The sequence below is a fragment of the Aotus nancymaae genome, unplaced genomic scaffold, assembly GCF_030222135.1.
Source record: "Aotus nancymaae isolate 86718 unplaced genomic scaffold, 86718_ANA_hifiasm-v0.15.2.pri h1tg000022l_1, whole genome shotgun sequence".
Classification (NCBI taxonomy): Eukaryota; Metazoa; Chordata; class Mammalia; order Primates; family Aotidae; genus Aotus; species Aotus nancymaae.
The window spans coordinates 48956031-48983706 of NW_026988435.1; the positions used below are offsets into that span (position 1 = coordinate 48956031).

A 27676-nucleotide genomic window follows, 5' to 3' on the forward strand; every position below is an offset into this window, starting at 1 on the left:
CGGCCTCACCTGCAGCCCGTGGCTCTGCCGGCTGCCCTGAGCAAGCCTCTCTCTGCCTCCTTGCGGGATGGCTGATTCTCATGTGGATATCCTCGGGTTTCAGGCATTTTTCTCCCTCAGGAAATGGCTGGGCCTCTCGCTTATCTCAGGACATGAGGGGCAAGCTCCTGTACAGAGGACTTTGGGGGACCCCCTGCCCACCTGCGCCGGCGTCTCTCCCATGGCGTATCCGCGGTTTTCTCTAGTCAGACACCTGGCCCTGGGGAATCTGGTTGGGTTGCGGTGGTCCCTCCTGCCTCAGGTGGGCATGGGTGGTCCAGGCGACATTGCACCCCTATGCACAGCGGTCTGTCCTGCCTCTCTGCTTGCCGGCCATACTGTGCTGAGCTGAGGGACTCACAGGCCTGTTCTTTTGCTCTGTGTTTTCTTTTGTTTTTAGATGGGGGTGGCCGGGTCAAGGGTCGTCAGCTGTGGCTCTGACCCTCATCTCAGTCCAGAACTCGGCATGGCTCTAGGTCAAGGCAGTGACTCTGAGTGTGCATTTCTTCCAGAAACTCCACTTGGAAATGTTGGCAGACCAGCCACGCACAACTAAATACCACAGCGTCATCCTGCAGAATAAAGAATCCCTGACGGATAAAGTCATCCTGGACGTCGGCTGTGGGACTGGGATCATCAGTCTTTTCTGTGCACATTATGCGCGGCCTAAAGCGGTGAGTGGGGTCTCCAGCTCTTCCCAGGTGTGTGTGTCAAGGCTGGTGATGTCCGAGGTGGCCTCTGAGATGCCGACTCGTGACCCTGTGCTGTTGGGGGCTCACTGATGACTGCGTGGTCTTGGCGACCGTCCTTGCACGTGGGGCTCAGGGTCGGTGAAACAGCAGTGTTGAGACTCCGTGCTGGAGGCTGTGGCGCCCACGTAAAGAGTCACAGACAGCATGGACAGGAATAGGGCAGAATAGAAAATATCCCATGAATTGCATGGGGCAGGGTATGTTCTGTGAGACGTTTATTTCAGTTGAGTAGAGAAACAGGTGCACCCACATGTCTGTGCTTGGCATCGGGTGTGGATGGCCTCACGGAGATGGGATGAATCCACATGCTGGCCCCCTCCCCACCCCTCTTGGGCCATCTGTGCTGTGCTAAGCTGAGCCAAGCGGCAGCCTTGGAGGCTCCTGACACGGTGGGTGGGATCTCAGCACAGTGTCCACCCAGGGCCACGCTCTGCGGGACCCAGCGCTTGGGCGCTTCCCACCAGACCCCTATGAACCTGGGTTTGAAATTGTCTCGCAGGCCTCAGGTGTGGCACAGACCAGCATTGCCACTTGGGTGCTCAGCGCTTGTTGTGCCGGTCATGGATTAAGCTCGCTGTGCGTGCGGCAGCCAGCCCGGGCATGCGAGGCTTCAGGCCACCTGCAGCCCTGTGGAGGTGGTGGCGGTCGGGAGGGTTAGAGGTGGCACCTTTCTAGGTACCCCGGAGGGGCAGGCGTGGCCCAGCCCTCACTGTCTCCGGCTGTCTCCGGCTGTCTGGAATGCTGCTTCCCTGCTGTGTCATTGACCCTTTCTCACGGTGTGGTGTTGGCTCAGGAGGAGAGTGGATGACGGGCCCCACGCGGGCCAGGCACGCGCTGATGGCGCTTCTGCTGCAGGTGTACGCGGTGGAGGCCAGCGAGATGGCACAGCACACGGGGCAGCTGGTCCTGCAGAACGGCTTCGCCGACATCATCACTGTGTTCCAGCAGAAGGTGGAGGACGTGGTGCTGCCCGAGAAGGTGGATGTGCTGGTGTCCGAGTGGATGGGGACCTGCCTGCTGGTGAGGGCGGGTGAGCGGGCAGCGGGGGGCCGGGGCCTGGGGGGCTTCTGAGCACAGGCTCGGCTGGGCCAACCTCAGGGTCTCAAGAGTGACGTGTGATTCATTTTGATGTTTTCCCTCATGTGAGGTATAATTAATTTCTTGTGTGGACATTGGCTCAGTGTCTTGCATTTTCACCTGGTTTAAAACAGTGCCTTTAGGGGAACTTTAGGTCAAAGTTCATGTAACATTTTCATGAGTGATTTACGTGAACTGCATTCTCCTTGAGATTCCGTAGAAATCCCGTGCCTGACAGGTAAGGCTGTTTCTTTAATGCCAGCAGGGCCTTCGTCCCTGACCGGGGTCTCCTCGCCTTAGACGGGCCCCCTTGACGCTGTGAAGCCACTTGGGCATCTGTGGGCCAGCATGGGCCTGGCGTGTCCGGCCGTTCACCCTGCGTTTCACATGCGGGTGGACTGTTTTCTGGTTGCTTGCCAATACGCTCTGCATAGACGCTATCCACTTGGAGGGAAGAGGCGGGGGTGCGGCCGGATGCTGTCTCCACGGCGTTCTCCTGGGCTCAGTGTCCTGGGTCACAGGACGTTGCAGTGGAGCGTCCCAACCTAAAACAACTTCTCCGTGTTGAGAGCCAGAAAGACAGGCCTTGGTGCAGGAGTGTGGAGTGTGGCTGATGCTTCCCCGGGAAACGGTTTTCTTGGTAACAGATGGCATTGGGCCTTTAATCCGGTTGAAATTTTGTGGTCAGAAGATGAAATGTAAATAGACTCAGTGTCCATGCTGTGACTCAGCTTATTAATAGCGTCCGTGGAGCTGGAAGGCTTCACTCCTGACCCCTGAGGGCTCTCGCCTTTGCCCCGGACACAAATGCTCCTTCAGTACATGTCTGCTGGCAGCTGGTGCCCGGCCATGGGGACAGAAACAGGGCCAAGGGGGGTGCATGTGGTGCGGCGAAGGGTGTGTGTGGGCACTGATGGGGGGACGCCTGGCTGCCGGAGGGTCCGGCTGTGCCCTGGGCTGGGTGAGAGCGGGGAGGGATGCGGGGCAGAGGGAGGAGAGAGGAGTAGCCACCGTGTTCTCCATGTTGCTGTGTTCCAGAGCTGCCCAGTGGCCAGACTGGCCAGACTGTGTTGCATCAGGGAGGCAGAGGCCAGATGTGGGGAACTGTGTGTCTGAGGACTTTGTGCCACATCCTGGACACCGAGGGGGGTGCCAGTGGTGATGGAGAAAGAGGTGGGCTGTGTTTGGGAGGCCTCTGGGTGTGTGTGGCTGGGACTGGAGGCCTGGGACAGCCTGTGCGACGAGAGGCCCGTCTGTGTGTGAGGGGTACAGACTGCCAGGGATGGACTGTGGGCTTACTGTCAAGATGCAGGAGCCAAGGCCTGGCATGGGGCAGGTGTGGAGACGCAGAGCAGGGCCAGCGGGCAGGATGTGCTGATGGGGACCTGGTGTGATCAGGAGGACAGTACCTCCCAGCCCTGAGCTGCAGGGAGTGGGCCACCAGGACCGGGTGGGGGCCGGGGTAAGGAGGGCCATGGGGAGGATGGAAATCTGTGTGGGTCTTGAACACAGGGTGCCCATCTGATATGCAGGCCAGCTGTGGATTGGGCAGGGGGGACATGGCCTGGGGTCTCGGTGGGTGTTGGCCTGGAGGGCCCACCCTGAGCCGGACATTCGGAGGAGTGCTGGGGCAAGTTCAGACAGGACCATGTTTTTCCCCAGTGCAGGCAGTGGAGGGGGAGGCAGAGCTTTGCAGGTGAGGGCTTGAGGCAGCTTTGGAGTTCAGACTTCAGACTCTCCTTGGGGGGATTGAGGGAGAGGCACCATCATTACTCAGGCCACGGAGGCACAGAACAGGGTGACGGGGCTGCAAGAGCTCCTATGGCGATTGTTGTTGGGATAAGGGTTGGCGAGGCTTTGAGGGAGGGAGGTTGTGAATTTGGGAGTCGCTGGTGCAGCTGCACCCACCTTCACTTTTCATCCCCAGGCTGCCCCTCTCCTGAGCCACTGCATCCTCCCCTGCAACTGTGTGTCTGGCCCTCTTCACGTCGTCCTTGCCTGCTGTCTGCCTGTTCTCAGAGCCCCACAGCCCTCAGGCCTTCATCTCTCTCAGCCCATCTTCCTGCTCTGATGCTGACACGTAGTGAAAGTCTGAGACAGAGGAGAGCGTGTGCGTTTACGTAGGGGAGGGGCAGCTTGCAGTCGGCGCAGCAAGGGCGTGTGCTTGTTCAAAGACGCTGCTGAATGATTGATTGATTTGGAGAAAAGAGATCCTTCACACTGTCTGCTAAAGTAAACCTCAAACGGCCTAAAGAGTTAAATATTTAAGAAAAAGAGGAAACATAAAAAATTGCTGAAAGTTTATCTGTTGTTAGGATGGGAAAGGTCTAAGAACAGAGTTCATAATGAAGCTGTCAGATAAACATTTGACAGAAAATTCCCCTTCATACATTAACACAGCTAAAAATTATTAAATGGTAAATGAAACTAAACAATTGCAGCATGTGTGACATTAAGAGTTGGAATAAGAAAAACAGAAGCTAAAGATAGGAGAAATAACCTCATGGAAGGTGAGCAGGGACTGGAAAAGCAGCTTACCGGAGAAGGGCCACACGCCAGAATCTTGAACGTTCTTTAATGTCCCCAACAACTTAAAAGTTAACTGTACTAGTTTTGACTGGGAAGTTGGCTGAGCAATCCTCTACTATCTGATGATCCCCATGCTGAGCTTGTGGGGAAATGTCACCACCGTGCACTCTTTTTGGCAGGGTAGATGGGTAAAGCCTTTGGAAGGAAAATAGGGCAGAATATGTCAAAAAAGCATTAAAAAAATTTTTTTTCTTCCATGCTTTATTATTCCAGAAGCAGCAAAGTTCTGAAGGAGATGCAGGTAAAGACACCACAGGTGTCCTAGAATGTCAGCAGACCGTTTAATCGTTTTTGTTAACAAAGCAGATGACAGTGGAGCCCTGATTTGCGTTATCATTAGCCGTTGCAGGATCTTGCTCGTTCTTCTGAGGAACCAGGATTTCCAAGAAGCAGGTTGCACACTCAGCAGTCTCCCACTGGCCAGTGGCACTGCAGGGGCAGGGGCTGCCTCCTGGATTTCAGGATGCTTTGCAAGGTCACTGAGGGTCTCCATTACACATCTGGTAGAATTAAAAGACTGCCAGACTCAGCCTTACTGTTGTTAGTGTATTAGTGCTGTCATGTGTGATGAGGACATATTATATTCCGTTATTCTGTTTAGTTCAAGGAAGAATAAAGAATTTGAACCAAAATTAAAACCAGATTATGACCAATTTTCTAAGCAAAAGAAACAAAGTAACTGCCGAGGTTAACAAAGATGTAATAATTGTCTTCACACCGCCTTGTACTGTTTTATGGAGTATATTATCACAAATCCTGAGCTTACCAAGCTCATGAAAACAGGCACGTGGCCAATAAGAATTTAATTTCACACCAATAAAACTTTAGACTTTGGATTTATTTAGGGCCATCTTTATAGAATGCGTAGTTTACTCTAGATGATGGATGGGACAGCTGCCCCTCAGCAAGACCCTGGCCTAAATGTATGTGCTTTATTTACACAAGAGGATGACAGTAAACAAGGGAGCTTTCAGTTTGTGGCACTGAAGGACGATCTATACAGGGCACCCTGCAGAGGCCACAACCAAGGCCGCCTGGCTTCCCGGTAGGACAGGCCCATGGGAGGCCTTCTGGACCCTTTGCTTGATGTTCATGTTTAATGCCTTGATATTTCTTTTTGGCTATATTCCCTGGAGCTCATGTAGATCATTTTACTTTTCAGAGATGCTAGTTCTGGTGCCCCCCTCCCTCACACAAAAACCATCAACTCTTCTGAATTCCTTGGTTTCAAAGCTTGCCTCATACAAAGTAGAGACGTCTTTTTCAGGAAACATTGCCACCACATGCTTGAAGGGCTGCTTATGGCTACATCTACATCTCCAACCAAGGTCTCTTCACCTCCTTGTACAACAGTGTGCTTTATCTGCACTGAGAGAGAAAATGACAGCCTTTTTTCTTTTCTGGATTTTGTTCTGGTGTGGAGCATTTCTGAACTGTAACATCAGAAAAAAATGCAGCATCGTTCATCAGCAGAGGGCACAGTCACCTCAGATGAGGAGGAAGGAGGATGAACTGGTGGGTCCTGAGACTGCAGAGCATCCTAGCTGGACCCAGAGACTAGGCACCGAAAAATATTTGATAAAATTACGCTAAGGAAATAATCAAATTTGTACAGAAATTTATGTTCAAAAATGTTCATGGCAGCAGCATTTAAAATGGGGAGAAAATTGGAAACCGCAGAATTGTAGCAATACACATGATCGTTAAAAATTAATTCCAGGTGAGACGGAGAAGGCACACTCCTCTCATCTCGCCCACTGAATGCAGCTGTAAATCCTGGACAGCAGACAGGGAGAAACTATTTGAGGACTCTGGAACAAAGACATAGTAGCAGTTGATTGGTGAAGAAGACAAGAATTTGAAGTATAGTCAAACATCTGTGAGCTCCACATCTGTGGATTCAACCTACTGTGTGTTGAAAATATCGGAAAGTAAAAATAACAATACAACAATAAAAATCAATATAAATAACAGACCAATGCAGAATAACAGCTACTTATATAACATTGATACTGTATTAGGTGGAAGTAATGTAGAGATGATTTAAAGGCTGTGGGAGGATGTGCGTAGCTTGTATGTAAAAAACACATTATTTCGTATGGGGGAAGCATCCAAGGATTTGAGTATCCACAGGGGTCCTGGAACGAGTCTCCTTAAATTGATCTGTAGACTTAATAAAATTCCGATCAAAATCCAGGCAGGATTTGTTCTTATAGATAAGCTCATTATGAAATGTATGTGGAATGTAAAGGAACCAGTGCTGTGGTCTGTCCCCAGCCAATCTTACGTTGAAATTTGATCCTAAGTGTGGTGGTGTTGGGAGGTGGGGCCTAGCAGGAGGTGTTTGGGTCATGGGCATGGATCCCTTATGAGTAGATGAATGCCCTTCCTCATGGGTAGAAAAGTGAGTTCTTGCTCTCTCAGGTCCCAGCAAATCCTGGTTCTGAAAAAGAACCTGGCACCTCCGCATGCCTATGCTCTCACCCTGTGGTCTCTGCACATGCCAGCTCCCCTTTGCCTTCCACCATGAGAGGAAGCAGCCTGAAGCCCTCACCGTCTAGACTGGGCATCTGCCCAAGCCTGAACTTTCCCAACCAGCAGAACCATGAGCCAAATAAACCTCATTTCTTTATAAATTACCCAGCCTCAAATATTCCTTTATAGCAACACAAAAATAGACTGAGATAACTAGAGTTGGTGATTCAATTTTTAAAAAGAAGAATAAAGTTGGAGGAACTATACTACTTGATTTTAAAGCTACAGTAATCAGGACAATGTGGTATTGGTGAAGGGACAGACATGTAAGTCAATGGAATGGAGAAGAGAAATAGATTTCTACAAATAGGTACAAAAATCAGTTTAATGGAGAAAAGAGTTTTTTCAGCAAATGATACTAGAATAGTTGTCATCCATATCTAAAAAATAAAACCTCAGCCTCACGCCGCATACATCTGAACTTAAAATTGATCATAGATCTAAGTGTGTAAAATATAAAGCTGTAAAGCTTCTTGAAGAAATCATAGGAGAAAATCTTCATCACCTGGACTTGGGCAAAGAGTTTTTAGGAATGACTATGAAAGCATGATCCATAACAGAAAATGTTGATAAATTGAATTTTGTCAAAACTAGAAGTGACTGCTCTGCAAAGGATGGTGTTAAGAGAATAAAAAGACAAGCTAAGATTAGGAGACAATATTGCAAATAATATATCCAGTGTATGTTCTGAATATACAAGGAGCTCTCAACACTCAACAGGAAGAAAACAAGCCAATTGAAAATGGGCAAGAGACTTGCACAGACTTTACCAGAGTGGATGTGCAGATATTACATATGCACATGAAAAGCCGTTCAGCATTTTTAGCCATCAGGGAAATGCACATTAAAGCCACAGTGAAATATCACTTACACCTATTGAAAAATGACTAAAATATAAAAAAATCTGATAGTGATACCAAGTGCCATTGAGGATGAGGAACAGCTGAAAGTCGTGCATCGCTGGTGGCATGCCACTGTGGAAACAGGTTGGCACTTACAGAGTTGTGTGTGCACTCACCTTATGCCCTGGAGTCCCTCTCCTGCGTATTCAGCCCAGAGAAATGCAAGTTGTGTTCGCACAAAAACCTGTACGTGAATGATTATACTGGCTCTCTTTATAATTGCCAAAAAACCTGGAAACAACTCAAGTGTCCTTCATCAGGATAATCCATAATGGATAAACTGGTGCATCCACACAGCAGAATACCACTGAGCAGTGAAGAGGAGCCAGTTATTGAAACAGGTAGTTCGGAGGAACCCCAGAAACTTTACGAGTGAAAGAGACTCATCTTGAAAGGTTATATACTGTTTGGTTCCATTGATAACGATACTCTCAAGAAGGCACAAGACCATGGGGATGGACACCCGATGAGTGGCTTGCAGAGGCTGGGGGTGGGGGTGGGCGTGGCCACCAGAGGGAAGTGTGAGGAGTGTTTTGGGGTGCCAGAGCTGTGTGTATGCTGGCTGTGGTCGTGAGGACAAAATCCACACAAGCCCTGAAGTTCGTAGGTTGTACACCAGAAAGGCTCAGTTTGACTAACTGAAAAAATAAAAATAAATTATATATATATATTTTTCATGTGTGTGTACAGAAAAATACTTGAAGATAAACTGCACAGTGGTAACAGTGGTTCCTTCTGGATGCTGGGTTAATACGTGATTTTTATTTTTGTTTGAACTTTTGTAAGTTTTCTACATTTTCTATACAAGACATGTATTACTTCTTTTTTTTTTTTTTTTGAGACGGAGTTTCGCTCTTGTTACCCAGGCTGGAGTGCAATGGCACGATCTCGGCTCACCGCAACCTCCGCCTCCTGGATTCAGGCAATTCTCCTGACTCAACCTCCTGAGTAGCTGGGATTACAGGCACGCACCACCATGTCCAGCTAATTTTTTGTATTTTTAGTAGAGACGGGGTTTCACCATGTTGACCAGGATGGTCTCAATCTCTTGACCTCGTGATCCACCCACCTCGGCCTCCCAAAGTGCTGGGATTACAGGCATGAGCCACTGTGCCCAGCCCAACATGTATTACTTCTATAATAAAACCTGCTTGAGATTATTGAAGAAAAGTAAAACCCCTCTGTTGCTTCTCATCAACTACAGGATGAATTGCAAGCTCCCCAGGTGGCTTGCAAGGTCCACCTACCTCCCTGGTGCTCCCTCTACTCTTTCTGTGTTTGAAGGAAGTTCTGGTTCAGACAGAAAGCCTGATCTTTCAGGGTGTTGGGTCCCCACTTCCTCAGTCAGATATGACGTCCTTCCCTTGACTTGGGACCTTCTGAGGGATGCAAGGTGGACCTAGGGACCACGTGAATGGCCAAGGCATGGCTGTGTTGCTTTTGATTTCTTAAGGAGTGACTTCAGTCCACTTAAAGGGTTGTGAAAACTCTGAGAATACTGCAGACCAAATATATCTTATGTAACAGTTGGGTCCCTGCAACACTTCAGGGCTCTTTCAAAATCTGGTAGTTGTAAGGTCTGTTCTCGCCGAGGATAAAACAAAGAAACTGAGGCCGGCACGAAAATAATCCAATGTGAAGGAATTTATTCAGGCTCCTCGACAAGGTTCTGTGGTCCGACAGGAGGGGCCAGAGAAGGCACGCTGGGCTTCTCAGGGCGTGGTGTTTTATAGGGAGTGGAGGCGCTTGATTGGTTGTGTCCAAGGTGAGTGGGATGAAATGGTGGGGAGTGGGGCCCGGATAGGACAAAATGGTAGGCAGGAAGACAAAATGGCAGACAGGGAGTGGGGCCTGGATTGGACAAAATGGTATCAGGTAGGTCCCAGCGCGGCTTTTTCCCCCCCCCCCGGGCTCCCGGTGGGGAACGTGGGAGGGGTGTGTCTGAGCCCCCCGCGGGTGAGGGGGGTGTGTCCGAGCTCTTGGCGACGCAACCAGCCTTACATTCCGACCTTTTGATGATAGATAGAGAGCACCGCTCTTTCTGACTACTTCCTGCTGAATAGGGGCGAAGTAAGGGGCATAGGTCAGTCGGCTGGTGCCTTGACTGAGAGTCGGACGAAGGGATGAAACAGCATTTGGTTGACAGCCACTCGTCCAACTTCTTGCATACAAGCTTGTAGCACTGTATTGGGTTCTAGTGGTGGGGCCTTGTTTCCAGGATTCCTGAGCTATGAATGCTGGACCGTTGTCCGACTGGATGGTTGCAGGTTGGCCAAAGCGAGGGATGATTTCTTGAGTAAGAATGGAGGCTACCATGTCTGCTGTTTCCCAAGAAGTGGGGAAGGCTTCAATCCAACCTGAAAAGGTATCTACAAAGGTTAGGAGGTAGCGAAGTTTTTTGTGAGTGGGCATATGGGTGAAATCAATTTGCCAATCCTGAGCCGGGAGGTTGCCATGCATTTGGTAGGTGGGAAACTGTAGCCTCAAGCTTCCCTGAGACGAGACCTTAGAGCAAGTAACACATATTTTGTGTACCTGTTCAATTGTCTGTTGCAAACCTGGTGAATAAAAGAGGGATTGCACAAAGCAGTGTAACACTTTGGGCCCTATGTGTAAGGATTGGTGGATTTCGGCAATAATTTTAGGAGCCTGTTCCCGTGGGAGGGCGATCTTATTGTTTAGGAAGATCCAGCCCTGGTCAGACTTGGTTCCTCCCCTTAACGGTCCTGTTTTTCTGATGGTGAGTACACTGGCGATGTGGCTGTGGTAAGAAACAGGACCGGAGCGGGAGCTGGCCTGGTACTGGTTAGAGCCTTTGCTACTGCATCTGCCCTTGCATTGCCCCAAGAAATGGTATCCTGCTGGGCCTGGTGCCCTCGGCAGTGGATGACAGCAACCTCTTTGGGCAGTAACAGAGCTTGCAAGAGGTTAGAGATTTGGGTGGTGTTGACTATGGGGGTTCCCTTTATGGTAAGGAATCCTCGCTCTTTCCAGAGGGCAGAGTGACAATGGGTAATAAGGAAAGCATACTTGGAGTCCATATGGATATTTGCTCATTTCCCTTTTGCTAGTGCAAGAGCTCGGGTTAAGGCAATGAGCTCTGCCTTTTGGGATGTCGTCCCATCAGGGAGTTGGCGTGCCTCAAGGGTGGCTGAATCTGTGACTACAGCATAGGCTGCTTTTCACCATCCCTCAGCCGTTATTACTGAACTCCCATCTACATAAAAGGTAAGGTCTGGGCTGGAGAGTGGAAGGCTAGACAGACCCTCTCGTGGTGTAGCAAATGCCTCCATTAGTTCAGGACAGGAATGAATTGGGGAAGGGGAGTGGGATGGAAGGGGAAGTAAAGTAGCTGGGTTGAGTGGAGAAGAGGGATGAAGACTGACTGAAGGATTTTTAATGAAGAGTAGATGAAACTTTTGTCACCGGGAAGGTCCTAGGTACGCGAGAGACTTATGAGAGAGAAGGTCAGTGAGCCGATGGGGAGAAAAATACCAAGATGGGCTGGCCTAAGGTAAGTTTTAGGATTCCTTAGTGAGTTCTGTTGCCACCCCCAAGGCCCGCAGGCAAGGCTGCCATCCCCTGACCGTGGGGTCAAGTTGCTTTGATAAATAGGCTACTGGATGATACACAGGGCCTAGGGGCTGGGTTAAGACTCCAACCGCAATTCCCTGTTTTTTGTCAGTGAATAAATGGAAGGGGCAGTTGAGATCAGGTAATTGGAGTGGAGGTGCCGTGGACAAGGCAGTTTGTAGGGTTTTAAAAGCCTGTTTTACTACCCCAAGGTGGGAGAGGGGTCCCATGGGTGTGTCTTTAGCCGCCACATACAGAGGTTTAGCCAGGGAGGCAAAATTAGGTATCCAATGGCGGAAAAATCCTACAAACCCTAAAAAGGAGAGAATTTGGTCTGCTGTCTCTGGAGGCTGTAGTGAAAGGAGTGCCTTTTTACGGTCTGTTGTCAGGCTCTTAGTTGTAGGGGTGAGGCGAATGCCTAAGTAAACTATTGAGGTGACTGACAACTGTGCCTTGGGTGGGGATACTCGGTATCCTTTGGATCCCAAAAAGTTAAGAAGAGTGGCAGTATGCTCTTGAGACAGGGAGAGGGAGGGACTACATAGTAAAAGGTCATTCATATATTGGAGGAGGAGACTGGGTTGGAGAGGGCAGGAGCCGAGATCAGCTGCTAAGGCTTGCCGGAAAATATGAGGACTGTCTCTAAATCCCTGGGTCAAAACTGTCCAGGTAAGCTGTTGTGCCAAATTGGTGTCCGGATCAGTCCAGTTGAAGGACTCAGGGTGTAGAGGGATGGTAAAGAAGGCATCCTTGAGGTCCAGAACTGTGAAGTGGGAGGTATTGGAGGGAATGCTAGATAACAAGGTATATGGGTTGGGGACTACTGGGTGCAGGGGTACTACTGCCTCATTGATAAGGCATAGGTCCTGAACCAAGTGATAGTCGCCGGACGGCTTTTGGACTGGCAATATAGGAGTGTTACAAGGGGAACTGGTGGGCATAAGGAGTCCCTGGGCTAGGAGTCGAGCGATGATAGGCTTCAGACCCTGATGTTGGGTCTTTGAAATAGGAAACTGAGGATGTGAGGGAAAGCAAGTAGAATTTTTGAGAAGTATTTTAACTGGTGTGTGATGTCTCGCCACTACAGGCTTAGATGTATCCCACACCACAGGATCAACTACATCTGGAGGGATAGGGAGTTAGGACGTAGGGTTAGGACAGGGTGTAGCCTCCATTAGGAGAGACAGTAGGAGGTGTGTATGTGAGTCGTTTGAATTTGAGTATGTGAGATTAGTGAGTTGGAGAGTGACCCCCACAGTCTGGAGAATATCTCTTCCTAGCAAGGGAACTGGGCATGAGGGTATGATTAAAAAGGAGTGAGAGAAGGGGTGTCCCTTGAGGAGACAGATTAGGGGAGGGGTTTGGTTGGGATAGGAAAACCTTCCATCAACTCCCATGACCGAGACCTGGGAAGGTATGCTAGGCCCTGAGTAGGAAGGCAATACAGAGTAGGTAGCCCCCGTGTCCACTAAGAAGGAAATGGACTTACCTGCTACCTGCAGCGTTACCCTAGGCTCGGCAAGGGTGATGGGGGTCCTCAAGTCCGGGCTGCATCAGTCATCCAGAAGGCCAAGAAATTCAGGTGAAGGGACTGCCTCCTGCAGACCGGCCTGCTCCTCACATAGAGGTGCGGAGAGTGGGCCTTTGGTCCGGGATGGGCAATCAACCTTCCAGTGTCCAGTCTTCCAGGAGGTGGACGAGGACAGGGGCACTCCCGGGCCCAATGTCCTTGACCACATCTATAACAGGACCCGGGCGGGGCCCTTAAAATATTTCGGAAGGGTTTCGATGGACCTCCCTCACCAGATGTTCGGTGGGCTGCCGGCCTCAGGGCTGCTACAAGAGCTCGGGTTTGGAGGCCTACCTTCTGCCTTAAGTGGGCCTGTCGGGTGGCCTCAGCCTTATGCTCTCGGCTGTTAAAAACTTTAAATGCCATGTTTACCAGGTCTCTCATGGGAGTCTGGGGGCCCTCCTCAGCTTTTTTAACTTTCCTCCTTATATCAGCCGCTGACTGAGAGATAAAGTGGGTGGCTAGGAGCACCTGGGCAGTGGAGACAGGACTAGAGCTATCTGCCACACGGGTAAATTAGGGGGTACAATAAAGCCAACACCACATATGCAATGATGATAATAAGAAGGAAAACAGACCAGGCTAGGACTGTCTGCCACATGGCAAAATTAGAGGTTACAATAAAGACAGACAAGACTGACGGAGAAAGGGTGGGTGCCCCCCCCCCCCAGATGGGAGGCCAGTCTGATGCCTTCCTGGCCACATCCCCGGAGGGATATTTCAGGGGCATCTTGGCTAAGGTGTACCCGTATAATCCCCGGGCCTGGTCACCCCAGGATGGAAGTCCGAGTAGGACAGCTCTGAGGTGAATCACCGTTATGCCTTATGACGTCCCCGTGGAACCGCGGGTGGAGGCCCACACAAGCCCCGTAGCAGTTAGGCCGTGGGACTACACATAAACTCACTCGCATTGGAGTTAGGAAAGGAGATAAGGATAGAGTTAAAGGTAGAAAGCGGCCGCCATCTTAAGGGTGTGGTATGGCTGCCATTTTAGAATAGAGGTAGAGAGACGAGAGAGAAAGAACAACAGAAAGAGAAAGAAAGAGAAACCGAAAAAGAAAAACAGATGAGAAGGAAACTGTATTTTCGGTTTCTTTCTAATGGGAGCCTTTATGCCAAATGGGCCAGTTCGAATTAAAGAATTTGGTGTAAGCTGGAGGGTTTGACTCTGCCGTGAGGCAGGGCTGCTTAAAAGGGGCTTCTGAGTACCCACACCTCAGTTGCTGGTGAGGGTTCAGGAAAGTGGGGACGTCTCCCTCAAATTCCTGATCCTAAAAAGACCCCTCACGGGGAGAGAACAAGAGTGTAGGGACGTCTCCTCTTACACTCAGGTCCTAAACTGGAGTCATGGACTTGTGGGGAAGGAAGCCGGAGTCATGGACTCACGGCGGGAGGCCTCCCAGGGTTACGGACCCATGGGGAAGGAAGGGAGGGAAGCCGGAGCCACAGACTCGCAGTGGGAGGCCTGCCAGGGTCACAGACCCGTGGGGAAGGAAGCTGGGGGTCACAGACCCCGCGGCTGTGGGAGTCCTGGACTCCCGGTGGGAATCCCTGACGCTGCGCAGTGGTTTTCGGACAGGGACTCCCTGAAAGCAGCAGGTGGGGTAGTGGGTAACAGAAGTCTTACCTTGTGGTGAAGCGACAGCTTCCCGGTCTGGCTCTGCGTGGAGGAGTCAGTTTCCCCCAGGAGGGGTCTTACAACTCCTCCCGGGTTTCGGCACCATTTGTAAGGTCTGTTCTCGCCGAGGATAAAACAAAGAAACTGAGGCCAGCATGAAAATAATCCAATGCGAAGGAATTTATTCAGGCTCCTGGATGAGGTTCTGTGGTCCGACAGGAGGGGCTGGAGAAGTCGCGCTGGGCTTCTCAGGTTGTGGGGTTTTATAGGGAGTGGAGGCACTTGATTGGTTGTGCCCAAGGTGGGGGAGTGGGGCCCGGATGGAACAAAATGGCAAGGAGTGGGGCCCAGATAGACAAAATGATAGGCAGGAAGACAAAATGGCAGGCAGGGAGTGGGGCCTGGATTGGACAAAATGGTATCAGGTAGGTCCCAGCGGGGCTTTTTTTTTCCCCCCCTGGGCTCCCGGGAGGGGCGTGGGAGGTGTGTGTCCAAGGTCTCCGCGAGGGAAGGGGTTGTGTCCAAGCTCCCCGCGGGGGAGGGGGGTGTGTCCAAGGTCTCGGCGACGCAATCAGCCTCACAGTAGTTACTAACTCTTCAGTGACTGAGATGGGACCAAAGTGAAGATATGTCCTTGCTTTTTGCTCTGCTTCAATTCTTAATTCTAATGGGAAATTATGTGACTTAAACCCAGGCTGTGAGATGCATCAATGATCATTACGTGCGGGCATAAAATAAGCCCTTGAGACATTTTCTTGCATGGTTCACTGGCCTAGGCCGGAATATTCTTGAGGCTAAAACTGTAGAACTCTCAGACTGTGGTGTTGCGAATGTGGCGGTGAGAGGCCTGTGCAGCCACAGGGCCTGTGATGTGTCTCCTGTGTGTCTTCACTCCTATGCAGTTTGAGTTCATGATCGAGTCCATCCTGTATGCCCGGGATGCCTGGCTCAAGGAGGACGGGGTCATCTGGCCCACCATGGCAGCGTTGCACCTTGTGCCCTGCAGTGCTGACAAGGACTATCGTAGCAAAGTGCTCTTCTGGGACAACGCGTACGAGTTCAACCTCAGCGCTCTGAAGTAAGTGTCCACAGCTGGGACGGTACCGTCTTGTGGGGCCTCCTGGTCCACAGTCTGCAGGTGAGCCGAGGCCCTGGGAGATCCCACACAATGGTTGGATGAATGAGGGTACCTGTGCACCCAGATAGGACAGTCTGTTGTAGCGCTGGAGTAATTAAAACAGTATGGTGCTATAACAAGAAAAGACAGATGAGCAGAGAACAAAAATTTTCATACATGGAAAAGATGGCATTACGATTAGGAGGGAGTGAGGGCCGAGTCAGCAAATTATTCAGGAGCAGTTGCTTAGCCCTTTTCTCTCACACCATACATGAAAACTTAATTCTGCGTGGAATCAGTGTCAACAACAGACATCCGTGGGGGCCTGTGCGCGCCATCCTAGGTGGAGAAATGCACAGCAGCAATGGCTGAAGTGAACCCCGGGCTAGAATCTGGCAATCTATATGGCAGAAATTAGCAAACACGACTGTATAAGCAAACAAGTAATTAGAGATAACACGTGCTGACAGATCTTGGAATCCATTAGAAAGTGCTGACTAGCCAATTAGAATTACAGCCCAATCGCCAGGCGCGGAGGCTCATGCCTGTAATCCCACACTTTGGGAGGCTGAGGCGGGCGGATCACCTGAGGTCGGGAGTTTGAGACCAGCCTGACCAACATGGAGAAACCCTGTTTCTAGTAAAAATACAAAATTAGCCAGGCATGGTGGCACATGCCTGTAATCCCAGCTACAAGGAAGGGAGGCTGAGGCAGGAGAATTGCTTGAATCCAGGAGGCGGAGGTTGTGGTGAGCCAAGATCATGTCATTGCACTCCAGCCTTGGCAACAAAAGCAAAATTCTGTCTCAAAAGGAAAAAAAAAAAAAAAAGACATCCCAATCACATGAACAAGCAAATCACAAAAAGTAAATAAAATTACCAATAAATATATGACAAATTATAATATTGTTAGTAGTTAAAATGCAAATTAAAATAGATGTTCTTTTCCCCACCAGAAAAGCAAAGAGTAAATTAAAATAGTAGCCCAGGCTTGCCTGGTGGTGGCAGGGAGGTGTGACTGCCAGGGCCTTAGAGGTTGGCATCTGGCTGGCCACCCCAACCACTGCCAGAGCGCTCCTCCCAGCACTGGAAGCCAGTGGCCGTCCAGAAGAATATGGCTGAATTGCTGTATATCTGTCTCGTGGAGTACTGCTGTGCAGCTGTTAAAAAAGAAACCGTAGGTTTTTAGGGATATGTAATGATACTTAGAAAGGGTTTAAGAGACAGTAAAACTTGGCAGAATAAGTCATACAGAATGGATGTTAGTTTGCATAAATAAATCTATATAAATATGATGGGGATAATGCTAAGACAGGGATATGGAGAATTTAAACTTTTCTTTGTATTTGGCCCTATTCTCCCATTTTTAAATAAATTCACAATTTTTTATCAGAAAAATATTCAGAAATATGTAAATACAGTGGAATCTTAAAAACATTCACTTTTATATGCTATTTCAGAAGTTACTGCTTTGCTTACTTTTAAAACATTTCTGTGGTAAGAGGTGACTCACTAGCGAGCCCAGTGCAGCCCGTGATGGGTTAGCAAAAACGGTGACACGCAGGGCTCTGGGCGGCATCTGGTGTCTATTTCCGTGTTGAATTTGTGTCGCAACAGAGCAAGTATTTCTCCTAAAACCCGGCCTCAGGCCACCTCAGCCCTCGAGTTCCTTAACGTTTGTTACAGAGGAGCCTACAGCAGGAATACCGCTTTCATAAACTGTTAATAGAAGGTCCACAAAAGGCATTTTGAAATCAAATAGATTCTAAAACTAGGCAAGGTGCACTGCAGCCCCTCACGTCCTCCAGGTTAGGGGGGTGACTGTTGCTTTCCAAGTGCTCAGATCCCATGAATGAGACCTCACAGGGAAGCGCCCAGTGACTCGCAGGTTCGCGGATGCCTCCAGGTCAGGCCAGGAGGACTCCGGCTGCCCGGGTAGGGTCTGGGTCCTCTGGAGGCCTGAGGGCTGCTCTGGGGGCTCGGGGCCCCAGACCGTGGCTTGTACGATGTTTGCAATGACTGAACAGTTGCTTTGACCTTTTCCCCTAGATCTTTAGCAATTAAGGAGTTTTTTTCAAAGCCCAAGTATAACCACATTTTGAAACCGGAAGACTGTCTCTCTGAGCCGTGCACTATATTGCAGTTGGACATGAGAACCGTGCAAATTTCTGATCTAGAGGTGAGAAAAAGAGTTGGTCCTTAGATTTAATCATCAGTGACCGTGAAACACTCAGAGCAGAGCCTGGCTTCTTACCGTAAACCCTCAGTGAGTGCTAGCGGTATGAGTGTGTGGCTGTTATTAGACAATTGAGTGAATTTATAAAGCATTTGCTACTGATTTTTTCCAGTCTTTTTTATGTTCTATTCGGGTTCTTCCATATTGTACATCATTTTCTTTATAGCTGCCTCTAGCGTCTTCATTTTAGATTTGTGTTTAATATTCTCAGCATCTTCAAAATCAAATAAATTATATTCCGTTTCATTTTGGTATTTGCATTAAGTTTTTTTCAAGTGTTTTTAGCCGCCCTTGATAACAGAATTGTCGCGGTTCCTTCCGGGAATCCCCGCGTGCGGCTGCGGCGCGTGGGCTCCTGGCCGTTTCCCCGCGGCCCCGCCCCGCCCGGCGCCCCACGTGGCCGCGTCTGGAGCTGGGGCGGCCGCCGCGCGTGGGCGCAGCTGTGGTTTTCAGCTCGTCCTGCTGGGGGAGGCCCAGCCCGAGCTCTGCAGCTCCTTAACTCGAAGAGCTGAGCGCAGAAGATTCCACGGGCATCTGGGGAGAAAATTGGGTGCCGGAAGCTCAGATTGTTTGAAACGTTTCTGACTGAAGCCTCGACTCCCGATGCGGGTTTTGGGGGTGGTTTCCCCAAAGCGGGGGTCGTCCGCGGCTCCTGACGCATCCGCGTCTGCGCGGGGCGCGCGGGGGACACCCCAGGTGGGGCCACGCGGTGCCCACGCGTGCCTTGTCGTCTGCTTGACCCAGACCCTGCGGGGCGAGCTGCGCTTCGACATCAGGAAGGCGGGGACCCTGCACGGCTTCGCGGCCTGGTTTAGCGTCCACTTCCAGAGCCTGCAGGAGGGGCGGCCGCCGCAGGTGCTGAGCACCGGGCCCTTCCACCCGTGAGTGTGGGCGGGGCGCGCGCGTGGGGGCGCGGGGGTGGTGCAGACGTGGCAGCCTGTGGGCCCCGCTCTGCGCCGGGCCTGGGCCGTCACCCCGGGAACAGCCCCAGCGGGAGGAGCTCCCCGTCGTCCCGCGCCCGAGGAGCACCCGCAGGTCTTCGTGGTCTGACCCCAAGCGCCTCCGCAGGACGTGGGGCTTCGCCTGACGCTTTTGGAGCAGGTTATTTCCTGAGACATATTTCCCGGCCAGGACCCTGGGCACGCGTGCGGGTGGAGCCGCCTTCGTGGGGTGCGGGGGGCGCAGGCCTTCCCTTTGGGACCGGGGTGGGGTCAGCTGCCCGCCTGTCGCACCTGCCCCGCGAGGGGACCCCGGCTCCAGGGAGGCCGCAGACGTGCGGGGTTGATGCCACCGGCCTGGAATGTGGGCTTGAATCACGAGGGTCCTGCGGTGCCCCCTTCAGCGCCCTCACCTGGCAGAGGAGGCCGGTTACACCCACCCCCGAGTCAGGGGCACGCAGAGGGCAGTGAGCTCGGGCACAGGCTGGGCTGAGGGCGGTGGCCAGAGTCAGGGAGAAACGAGACCGGAGGAGCCCCCTTCACCGCTGGGCCCGTGGACAGTGGGAGTTTGAGGGGCAACAGAAGCTGAAGAACTTCGAGACGTTTCCATCGCAACTCTGAAGAATCCTAGCGTTTTACCGTTTCCCCCCCAAATGTGACAGTTGTCCTCACATTGTAACTGTCACAGAAGCGACTCCCTGGACCTGATTCCGTCTGTGTCCCCCATACTTTCACGCAGGAGCTAGATCAGCAGCCTCTGCGCTTAGGCGGGGCCCACAGCAGGCGGGGGGACAGACGTCTTCCTGCAGGGCCCGGGAGTCAGACACCACTCGGGGACCCTCTGTGCAGCTCTGTGTCCCCTGAGCTCCCTCATCCTCTGGGCCACCCAGGGTGAGCCGTCCACACCTCCTGGAATCTGAGTGGTCTCAGGACCAGCCTTCTGTTTGGCATTGGCAGGATCTGTCTCACCAGCGTACCTTTGATCCCAGCGTATCCCATAGTCCTTTAGATCACACGGCTGGGGGTGTATCTGTCCCGAGTTGGCCTGAAAAGCCAAGCTTCGTGTCCCAGGCTCTCAGGGTGGACTGCCGGCCGGGTGGCTGCTGCTGGGGGTGAGCCAGTGGGAGCTGAGTCAGCGCCCCAGGGGCCATGTGGAGACTGTGATGCCTCGGCCTCCAGGTCACACGCACCCCTGTCTTGTAGGACCACACACTGGAAGCAGACGCTGTTTATGATGGACGACCCAGTTCCTGTCCACGCAGGAGACGTGGTCACGGGTACAGTTGTGTTGCAGAGAAACCCGGTGTGGAGAAGGCACATGTCGGTGGCTCTGAGCTGGGCTGTCACTTCCAGAGAAGACCCCACTTCTCAAAAAGTAAGATATTTAGTTGTAAGATTCTGTCTTGTGGGTGCCGGTCCTCAGGGAGACAGGCGTGCGTGGTGCTCACACCGGGGCCCGCGCCTTTTGTGTACGCTCGATTTAATCCTCACACAGAAAGCACTGCTGTTGGGCTCATTTCCCATCTGACAGCACCGGAAGCGGAGGGCTGTGGGAGGGAACTCATTTCCTCAGGGGACACGGTAAGTGAGGGAGAGCAGACACCCACATCAGCCTGAGGCCCCTTGTGCCATGTCCAGAGGGGCCCCCAGGCGGATAGAGGCCTGAGCTGTGCCTTGATGCTCCCATGACAGAGGCCCCGTGGCTTCCCAGGCAGCAGTTAACCTAGACGTGTCATCCGTGATGCCCGTTCTGACTGTTACGAATTCTTGTGTGGCTCGCCCAGCTCACTCGGGCTTCCTGTCTCAGAGGCTGCTAAAAACAGAATGTTTTTCTTTGGACTCAGGATTAATGTGGCAAAGAAAATAAAAACAAACGGTTTTCCTTTATGTTTTATACTTGTTTTGTGCTTTGCTTTGTGATAATTTTTTGCTAAAAGTTTAGATGCTACTTAAAAAAATTCTGCACCTGAATACTGTTCTTTTTTGTCCAATGTTAAAGCATTAGGAAATGTAGTATGTTAATCAAATGATTTATTATGTGATTGACCTGGGTCATTTATCCTTTTCAGGTTGGAGAAAAAGTCTTTCCAATCTGGAGATGACATTGATGCTTTATTTGGAAAGCAGTGTGCATATTTGAGAAGTGATGGACACAAGCCAACCGAGACGCTCCTGGCTGCTGCACACTCCTGCGAAAGTCGGCGAACATTCACTCGACATTGACCCTACCCGGCTGGCAGGTGACATCAGCGTCCTTCACAGACAAACACACCTGGGCTCGGCAGGAGCTGCCGTGGCCACTTCGCTGCCCAGTGTCTGCCCTCTAGAAGTAGGCTGTGTTTCCAGGTGTTCGCCCACAGTGCCGACCTGTGGCTAGGATGTAGCTCCACGTTCCCAAGCTAGGTCTAGGTCCACACTCCTAGGATGCACGCATATCAGCCCGTGTACCCCGTGACAGTGACTGTCCAGGCCTCCTGTGCTCGCGGTGCCCTTACCGCCATCGCTCATCCACTCGTGTGGGATGTAGGATTGCACAGGCCTGTGCCAGTGGCGTGTAGGGACACTGCCCGGGCTCAGCGCAGGAGCTGAGGTGGCGATGCATGCAATGGGATAGTACAGTTGTGTAGATGTCTTCCAAATACATTTCGTGTTGGTGCATCACACGTGCTCAATAAATATTTTTAAATGAATGAATGTCATTGCGTATCCTGTTTTTAATGCATGTATGTTATCTTTTATAACCACAGGATCATCCTGTATGGATTGCTTTGTATGCTTTTCTCAGCATTTTGAAAAAACTTCCACATCAGGAGATACATGTCTAAATTTTTTGTTTCTTTGTATTGTTTTGATTTTTATTGAATTTTACTGAAATATAGGCTGGGTGCAGTGGCTTGTGTCTGTAATCCCAGCACTTTGGGAGGCTGAGGTGGGATGATTTCTTGAGCTCAGGACTTCAAGGCCACCCTGGGTAACACAGCGAGATCCTATCTCTTAAAAAATACAAAAATTAGCTGGTCATGGTGGCATGTACCTGTAGACAAGACTCCTCTGTGACCAGGATGGATCTAGACCAGAATAAGACCACTCCAGCATCACATCTGAAAACAGACCAAGCACAAACACTGTTCAACCCACAAACAGAGCAGTTGTTTTGACTAATAGAACTGGCTGCTGCCAATTGTAGCTTTTATTTTGAGACAGAATCTCACTCTGTCACCCAGACTGGAGCACAGTGGTGCAATGACTTCCTGCAACCTTGGCCTCCTGGGCTCAAGCAATCCTCCTACCCCAGCCCTCTGAGTATCTGGGATCACAGCACATGTCACGACACTTGGCTGATTTTTTAAAAAGAATTTTGCGATGGCTGGGTGCGGTGGCTCACACCTGAAATCCCAGCACTCTGGGAGGCCGAGAGGGGTGGATCATGAGGTCAGGAAGTCGAGATCATCCTGGCTAACACAGTGACACCCTGTCTGTGTTAAAAATACAAAAAATTAGCCAGGTGTGGTGGCATGCACCTGTAATCCCAGCTACTTGGAGGCCGAGGCAGGAGAATGGCTTGAACCTGAGAGGCAGAGGTTGCAGTGGGCCAAGATTGCAGCACTGCACTCCAGCCTGGGTGACAGAGTGAGACCCCACCTAAAAAAATGTTTTTTCTGGAGACAAGGTCTTGCTACATTGCCCCGGCTGGTCTCAAACTCCTGAGCTCAAGCAATTCTCCCACCTCAGCCTCCTGAAGTGCTGGGATTACAGGTGTGGGCCACCACACCCAGCCTAATTACAGCTTTAGACTCGGTGTAGTCTGCCTGCCCTGTGGGTAAGGTTTATGAGGATGTACATTCCTAGAATTACCAGTTTCCTGACCCTATCCAACTCAGAAAAAAGCTCTGCCTTCTAAAACTTCTCCCAAGGAGCTAATAAAAGCCCAAATCCTTCACTAACATCTTCCAACATCCTCGCTGAGACGCCCCCTAGTTTCCATTGTTTGCATTTTCCCTCCTTTCAATGAGAATTAAACTCAACCTTCTTAACTATAGGTGTGTTCCTAGTGGTTTCCGGCTGGAGGGCATTGACACATTATCTTATTTACACATCCCAACAACAGTGCAGGAAAAATAGGACACCCCCTTCCCACAGGAGCTGAGGTTCTTTTAGATGACACAGCTCACACAGGCTGCTGGGCTCTCAGTGAAGAGCTAGGGCTCATTTTCGTGCAGGTTTGTTGGAAGACAGGCTAGCATGCTGCTCGCTTACGTTAACTTTAGCTGCTAGACCAGCAGAGTTCCAACCCAGCACTCCCCTTTTCTGGCTGTAGGAACTTGAGGAAGTCACGTAACATTTCTCAACTTCCTCACCTAACAAAAGTGTTACTGTTGCACCTGAACGAGTCAAGGATGCGCCACACTCTGAGACTGAATTATGAGGCCTTTTTTATGCTGGCGACTGAGAGGTGGCGAATGCCTGAAATTCTCTTGGCCCCTAAGGAAAAGTTAGGTGGTCCTTTATACCCTGGTTTTAAAATGGAGGGGGAACCTAGCTGAAGCAGATTTTTCACAGAAGCAGAGTCAGCAAAAAGTTAAAAGATCAACTAGTACATGAGCAATGAAACAGTGCCAGGTGCGGGGGTAAAGCCGTCGTGAAAGACACACAACTTAGAGATAACGGCGCAGTGGAAGTTTTGCCCAGGATTTTGTTAGCACATAGTCAGCAGCTTCCCTATTTTAAAACTGCCCCTGTTTTCCTGCTGATAACTGCCTCGTTCTGCTTCTGTACCTCGGCTTACTGCTTACTAGCTAAAAACCTCAGGGGAAACTGCTGCGTCGTCTAAAGTTCTGAGTTACTTCCCCCACCCCTTCACCTATAAAAACTGTACTTTTCTTAGGTGGGGTCCAGACTTTCGGGTGTGAACTCTTCTGGGCCCACTGGCATAATAAAGTATGTTCCTCCGTTCCCCTGAATGCCGCTTGGGTTTCTTGTCAGGTAAGAGTTTCTGCAACAATGGGGGCTCTGGGCACTTGACAGCACCTGCATTCCCAGGCTCTGCTGATACCACTTAACTCAGCCTCTTATCAACAAATGCATTCCTGGAGGTGCCCAGTGTCAGCCTGCCCCAGCTACATACTCTAGTTACATACTTAATGGTGGGAAAATAACTAAAATGAAGAAGCTAAGATGGAGTCTGTCTGGCTCAAGAAGCTAACATAAAGCCTGAACAGCTTTTAGTCTGAGAAAGAGTTAGTTCTCGCTGGCAAAAAGCAGGCTATCACATTACCAAGATGCCAGGAGTTTGATCTAGCCACAATTGCTCCCCGCACAGAAAGCCAATCACTGAGCAATGAGCATTGCCGGGGAAGAAGCTTAATCAGGTGCTGCAGCTGAGGAGATGGGCAATCAGTCTCAAATCCATCTCCCTGAGCAAATAAAATTAGGGGTTTATATAGCAGGGAAGAAATGTAACTACTAGGCAAACAGGAATTGGAGAAGGGTGAGGAAGAGGAGTCGCTCAAGACGAAGCAGGTGGTCCGTTAGGCAATCATGACAGGTGAAGGGTCTGGCTTCTCATTGTCCAGATGTGATCATCTGGTGTCAGTTCCTTGACGTTACTGCACTGGAAGATCTCGACTTTGAGACATCCAGGTTCTTGGTGTTTTGAACGAAGAGTTGGATGAAACACACACATAAAACAACAAAAAAATGAAGCAACTGCTGGCTGAGGTGGCTCACGCCTGTCACCCCGGCACTGCGGGAGACTGAGGCGGGTGGCTCACGCCTGTCACCCCGGCACTGCGGGAGACTGAGGCGGGTGGCTCACGCCTGTCACCCCGGCACTGCGGGAGACTGAGGCGGGTGGCTCACGCCTGTCACCCCGGCACTGCGGGAGACTGAGGCGGGTGGCTCACGCCTGTCACCCCGGCACTGCGGGAGACTGAGGCGGGTGGCTCACGCCTGTCACCCCGGCACTGCGGGAGACTGAGGCGGGTGGCTCACGCCTGTCACCCCGGCACTGCGGGAGACTGAGGCGGGTGGCTCACGCCTGTCACCCCGGCACTGCGGGAGACTGAGGCGGGTGGATCACAAGGTCAAGAGATCAAGACCATCCCGGTCAACATGGTGAAACCCCGTCTCTACTAAAAATCCAAAAAACTTAGCTGGGCATGGTGGCGCGTGCCTGTAATCCCAGCTACTCAGGAGGCTGAGGCAGGAGAATTGCCTGAACCCAGGAGGCGGAGGTTGTGGTGAGCCGAGACTGCGCCATTGCACTCCAGCCTGGGTAACAGGAGCGAAACTCCGTCTCAAAAAAAAAAAAAAAAAAACCTATCTAGAGAAAACAAAATACTAGATTTTTAAAAAGAAACACCTTATTTTCCCGCCATATATGAAAATAATTCTAACTCCTTGGTGATTAATAGATAAATTGGGCTGGGCATGGGGGCTCATGCCTGCACTCCCAGTACTTTAGGAGGCTATGGGAGGAGGATCCCTTGAGGCCAGGAGTTCTAGACCAGCCTGGGCAACATAGTGAGATACTGTCTCTAAGAAAAAAAAAATTTTTTTGAGACCAAGTCTTGGTCTGTCACCCAGGCTGGAGTGCAGTGGTGTGATCTTGGTTCCCTCCAAACTGCACTTCCTGGGTTCAAGTGATTCTCCTGCTTCAGCCCCCAAGTAGCTGGAACTACAGGCGCCGGCCACCAAGTCTGGCTCATTTTAATAGAGTTGGGGTTTCATCATATTGGCCAGGCTTGTCTCCAACTCCCGACCTTGTCATCTGCCAGCCTTGTACTCCCAAAGTACTAGGATTGCAGGCCTTATACACTGTACCCAGCCAGAAAAATATTTAAGAGTAGCCAGTGTGGTATCATGTGCCTGCAATCCCATCTATTCCAGAAGCCGATGGAGGTAAGACCACTTGAGCCCTGGAGGTCAAGGCTGCAGTGAGCCATGATAGCACCACTGCACTCCAGAGAGAGAATCTATCTGGAAAAAATAAAACAGGCCAGGTGCGGTGGCTCGTGTCTGTAAACCTGGCACTTTGGGAGGCCGAGGAGGGTGGATCACGAGATCAGGAGTTCAAGACCAGCCTGGCCAACATGGTGAAAGCTTGTCTCTACTAAAAATATAAAAATTCTCCAGTTGTGGTGGTGGGTACCTGTAATTCTAGTGACTTGGGAGGCTGAGGCAGGAGAATTGCTTCAACCTGGGAGGTGGAGGTTGCAGTGAGCTGAGATCACGCCACTGCACTCCAGCCTGGGTGACAGAGCAAGACTCCGTCTCAAAACAAACAAAATATGCTTCTCTCTTCAGCTATAATGTGTTACTGAGAACTTTTAAAGGTCTAGCAAGATACTAGAAATAGCGACCCCTGAAGTGAGACTTGACTTCCACCTCTCTGTTTCTTGTTCCCAATACGTTCATTTGACACAGTGGAGAATGGCAGACGGCTGGTTTTTGTTTGTTTGTTTTTTGAAACAGGGTTCACTCCATCACCCAGGCAGCAATGCAATCAGGACTCACTGCAGCCTTCACCTCCCAGCGCAAGTGTCCTCCTACCTCGCCTCCCAGGTAGCTGGGACTACAGGCGTATGTCACCACGCCTGGCTAATTCTTATGTTTTGTAGAGATGAAGTCTCACCATGTTGCCCAGACTGGTATCAAACTCCTGAGCTGAAGCACTCCTCCTGCCTGGGCCTCCCAGGGTGCTGATATTACAGGCATGAGACATCACACAGCCTCATTGATAGTTACTGACAGATTGAGGTAATGTGGGAATAAGAAAAAACAAGCCGTATTTAAACATTTTATTTAAAATTTGACGCTCTTTTGGTGACTTTTTCCACATGTATCTGTGGTTTTCTTTTTGTTTGTTTGTTTTGAGATGGAGTGCGGTGGTGTGAATCTTGGTTCACTGCAACCTCCACCTCCTGGGTTCAAGTGATTCTCCTGCCTTAGCCTCCTGAATACCTGGAACTACAGGTGCGTGTCCCCAAGCTGGTCAGGCTGGTCTCAAACTCCTGGTCTTCTGTCATCTGGGCTGGAGTGCAGTGGCACTGGTCGGCTCACTGCAAGTTCTGCCACCTGGGTTCAAGCGTGAATATTTATGGCCGGCTGAGATTCCTGCAAAAGCCTAAGTCTGCTACAAGATTCTCAGGTGAATGCCGATGTTGACTTTAAAGTTCTTACACAGTTCACAAACTCTATTCACAGGTGCTACAGATAATTTTAAGAATTCAAGGCTGGGCAGGGTGGCTCACACCTGCAATTCTATCACTTTGGGAAACCCAAGCAGGAAGATCGTTTGGGTCCAGGAGTTTGCGACCAGCCTGGGCAGCATAGGGAGACCCCATCACCACAAAACAAATAAATAAATAAAAATTAGCCAGGTGTGGTGACAGCGCCTGTAGTCCCAGCTGCTCAGGAAGCTAAGGTGGGAGGATCACTTGAACCTGGGAGGTCAAGGTTGCAGTAAGTCCTGATTATGCCACTGCACTCCAGTCTGGGCAACAGAGGGAGACCCTATGTCAAAAACTAAATAAACTGTTGTATCTATGTCTTCCTATCAAATCCAATTAATTGAACTCAGGACTCTTCATCAAATCCTGTATCTACGCTATTGAAAAAGAATTTATTTGATGGAAAGAAACCACTGTGAGTCCCCAGTGGTTCTGGGATACAGCACCTTTTAACACAGGTGCTTGTCCTGTGCACGCTGGTCTCTGGTTCAATAACAAC

General features: G+C 50.6%; 1 protein-coding gene across 11 annotated transcripts in view; it reads left to right on the forward strand.

Annotated features, from left to right (window-relative positions):
* PRMT2 (protein arginine methyltransferase 2) overlaps positions 1 to 21636 on the forward strand; it is a 37613-nt gene extending 15977 nt beyond the window's left edge. For 4 of the 11 annotated variants that reach the window (XM_012437596.3, XM_012437594.3, XM_012437593.2 and 1 more), the window contains 7 exons: positions 552 to 713; positions 1647 to 1811; positions 15558 to 15733; positions 17822 to 17951; positions 18753 to 18889; positions 20150 to 20321; positions 21016 to 21636. In XM_012437596.3, the coding sequence (XP_012293019.2) occupies positions 552 to 713; positions 1647 to 1811; positions 15558 to 15733; positions 17822 to 17951; positions 18753 to 18889; positions 20150 to 20321; positions 21016 to 21048 (975 nt within the window). In that variant the 3' untranslated portion in view covers positions 21049 to 21636. Of the gene's footprint in view, positions 1 to 551; positions 714 to 1646; positions 1822 to 3795; positions 8711 to 15557; positions 15734 to 17821; positions 18255 to 18752; positions 18890 to 20149; positions 20322 to 21015 lie in introns of those variants that run through there. The other 7 variants (XM_012437598.3, XM_064380285.1, XM_064380286.1 and 4 more) reach the window with 7 other exon arrangements.
* The last annotated feature ends 6040 nt before the right edge of the window (positions 21637 to 27676 follow it).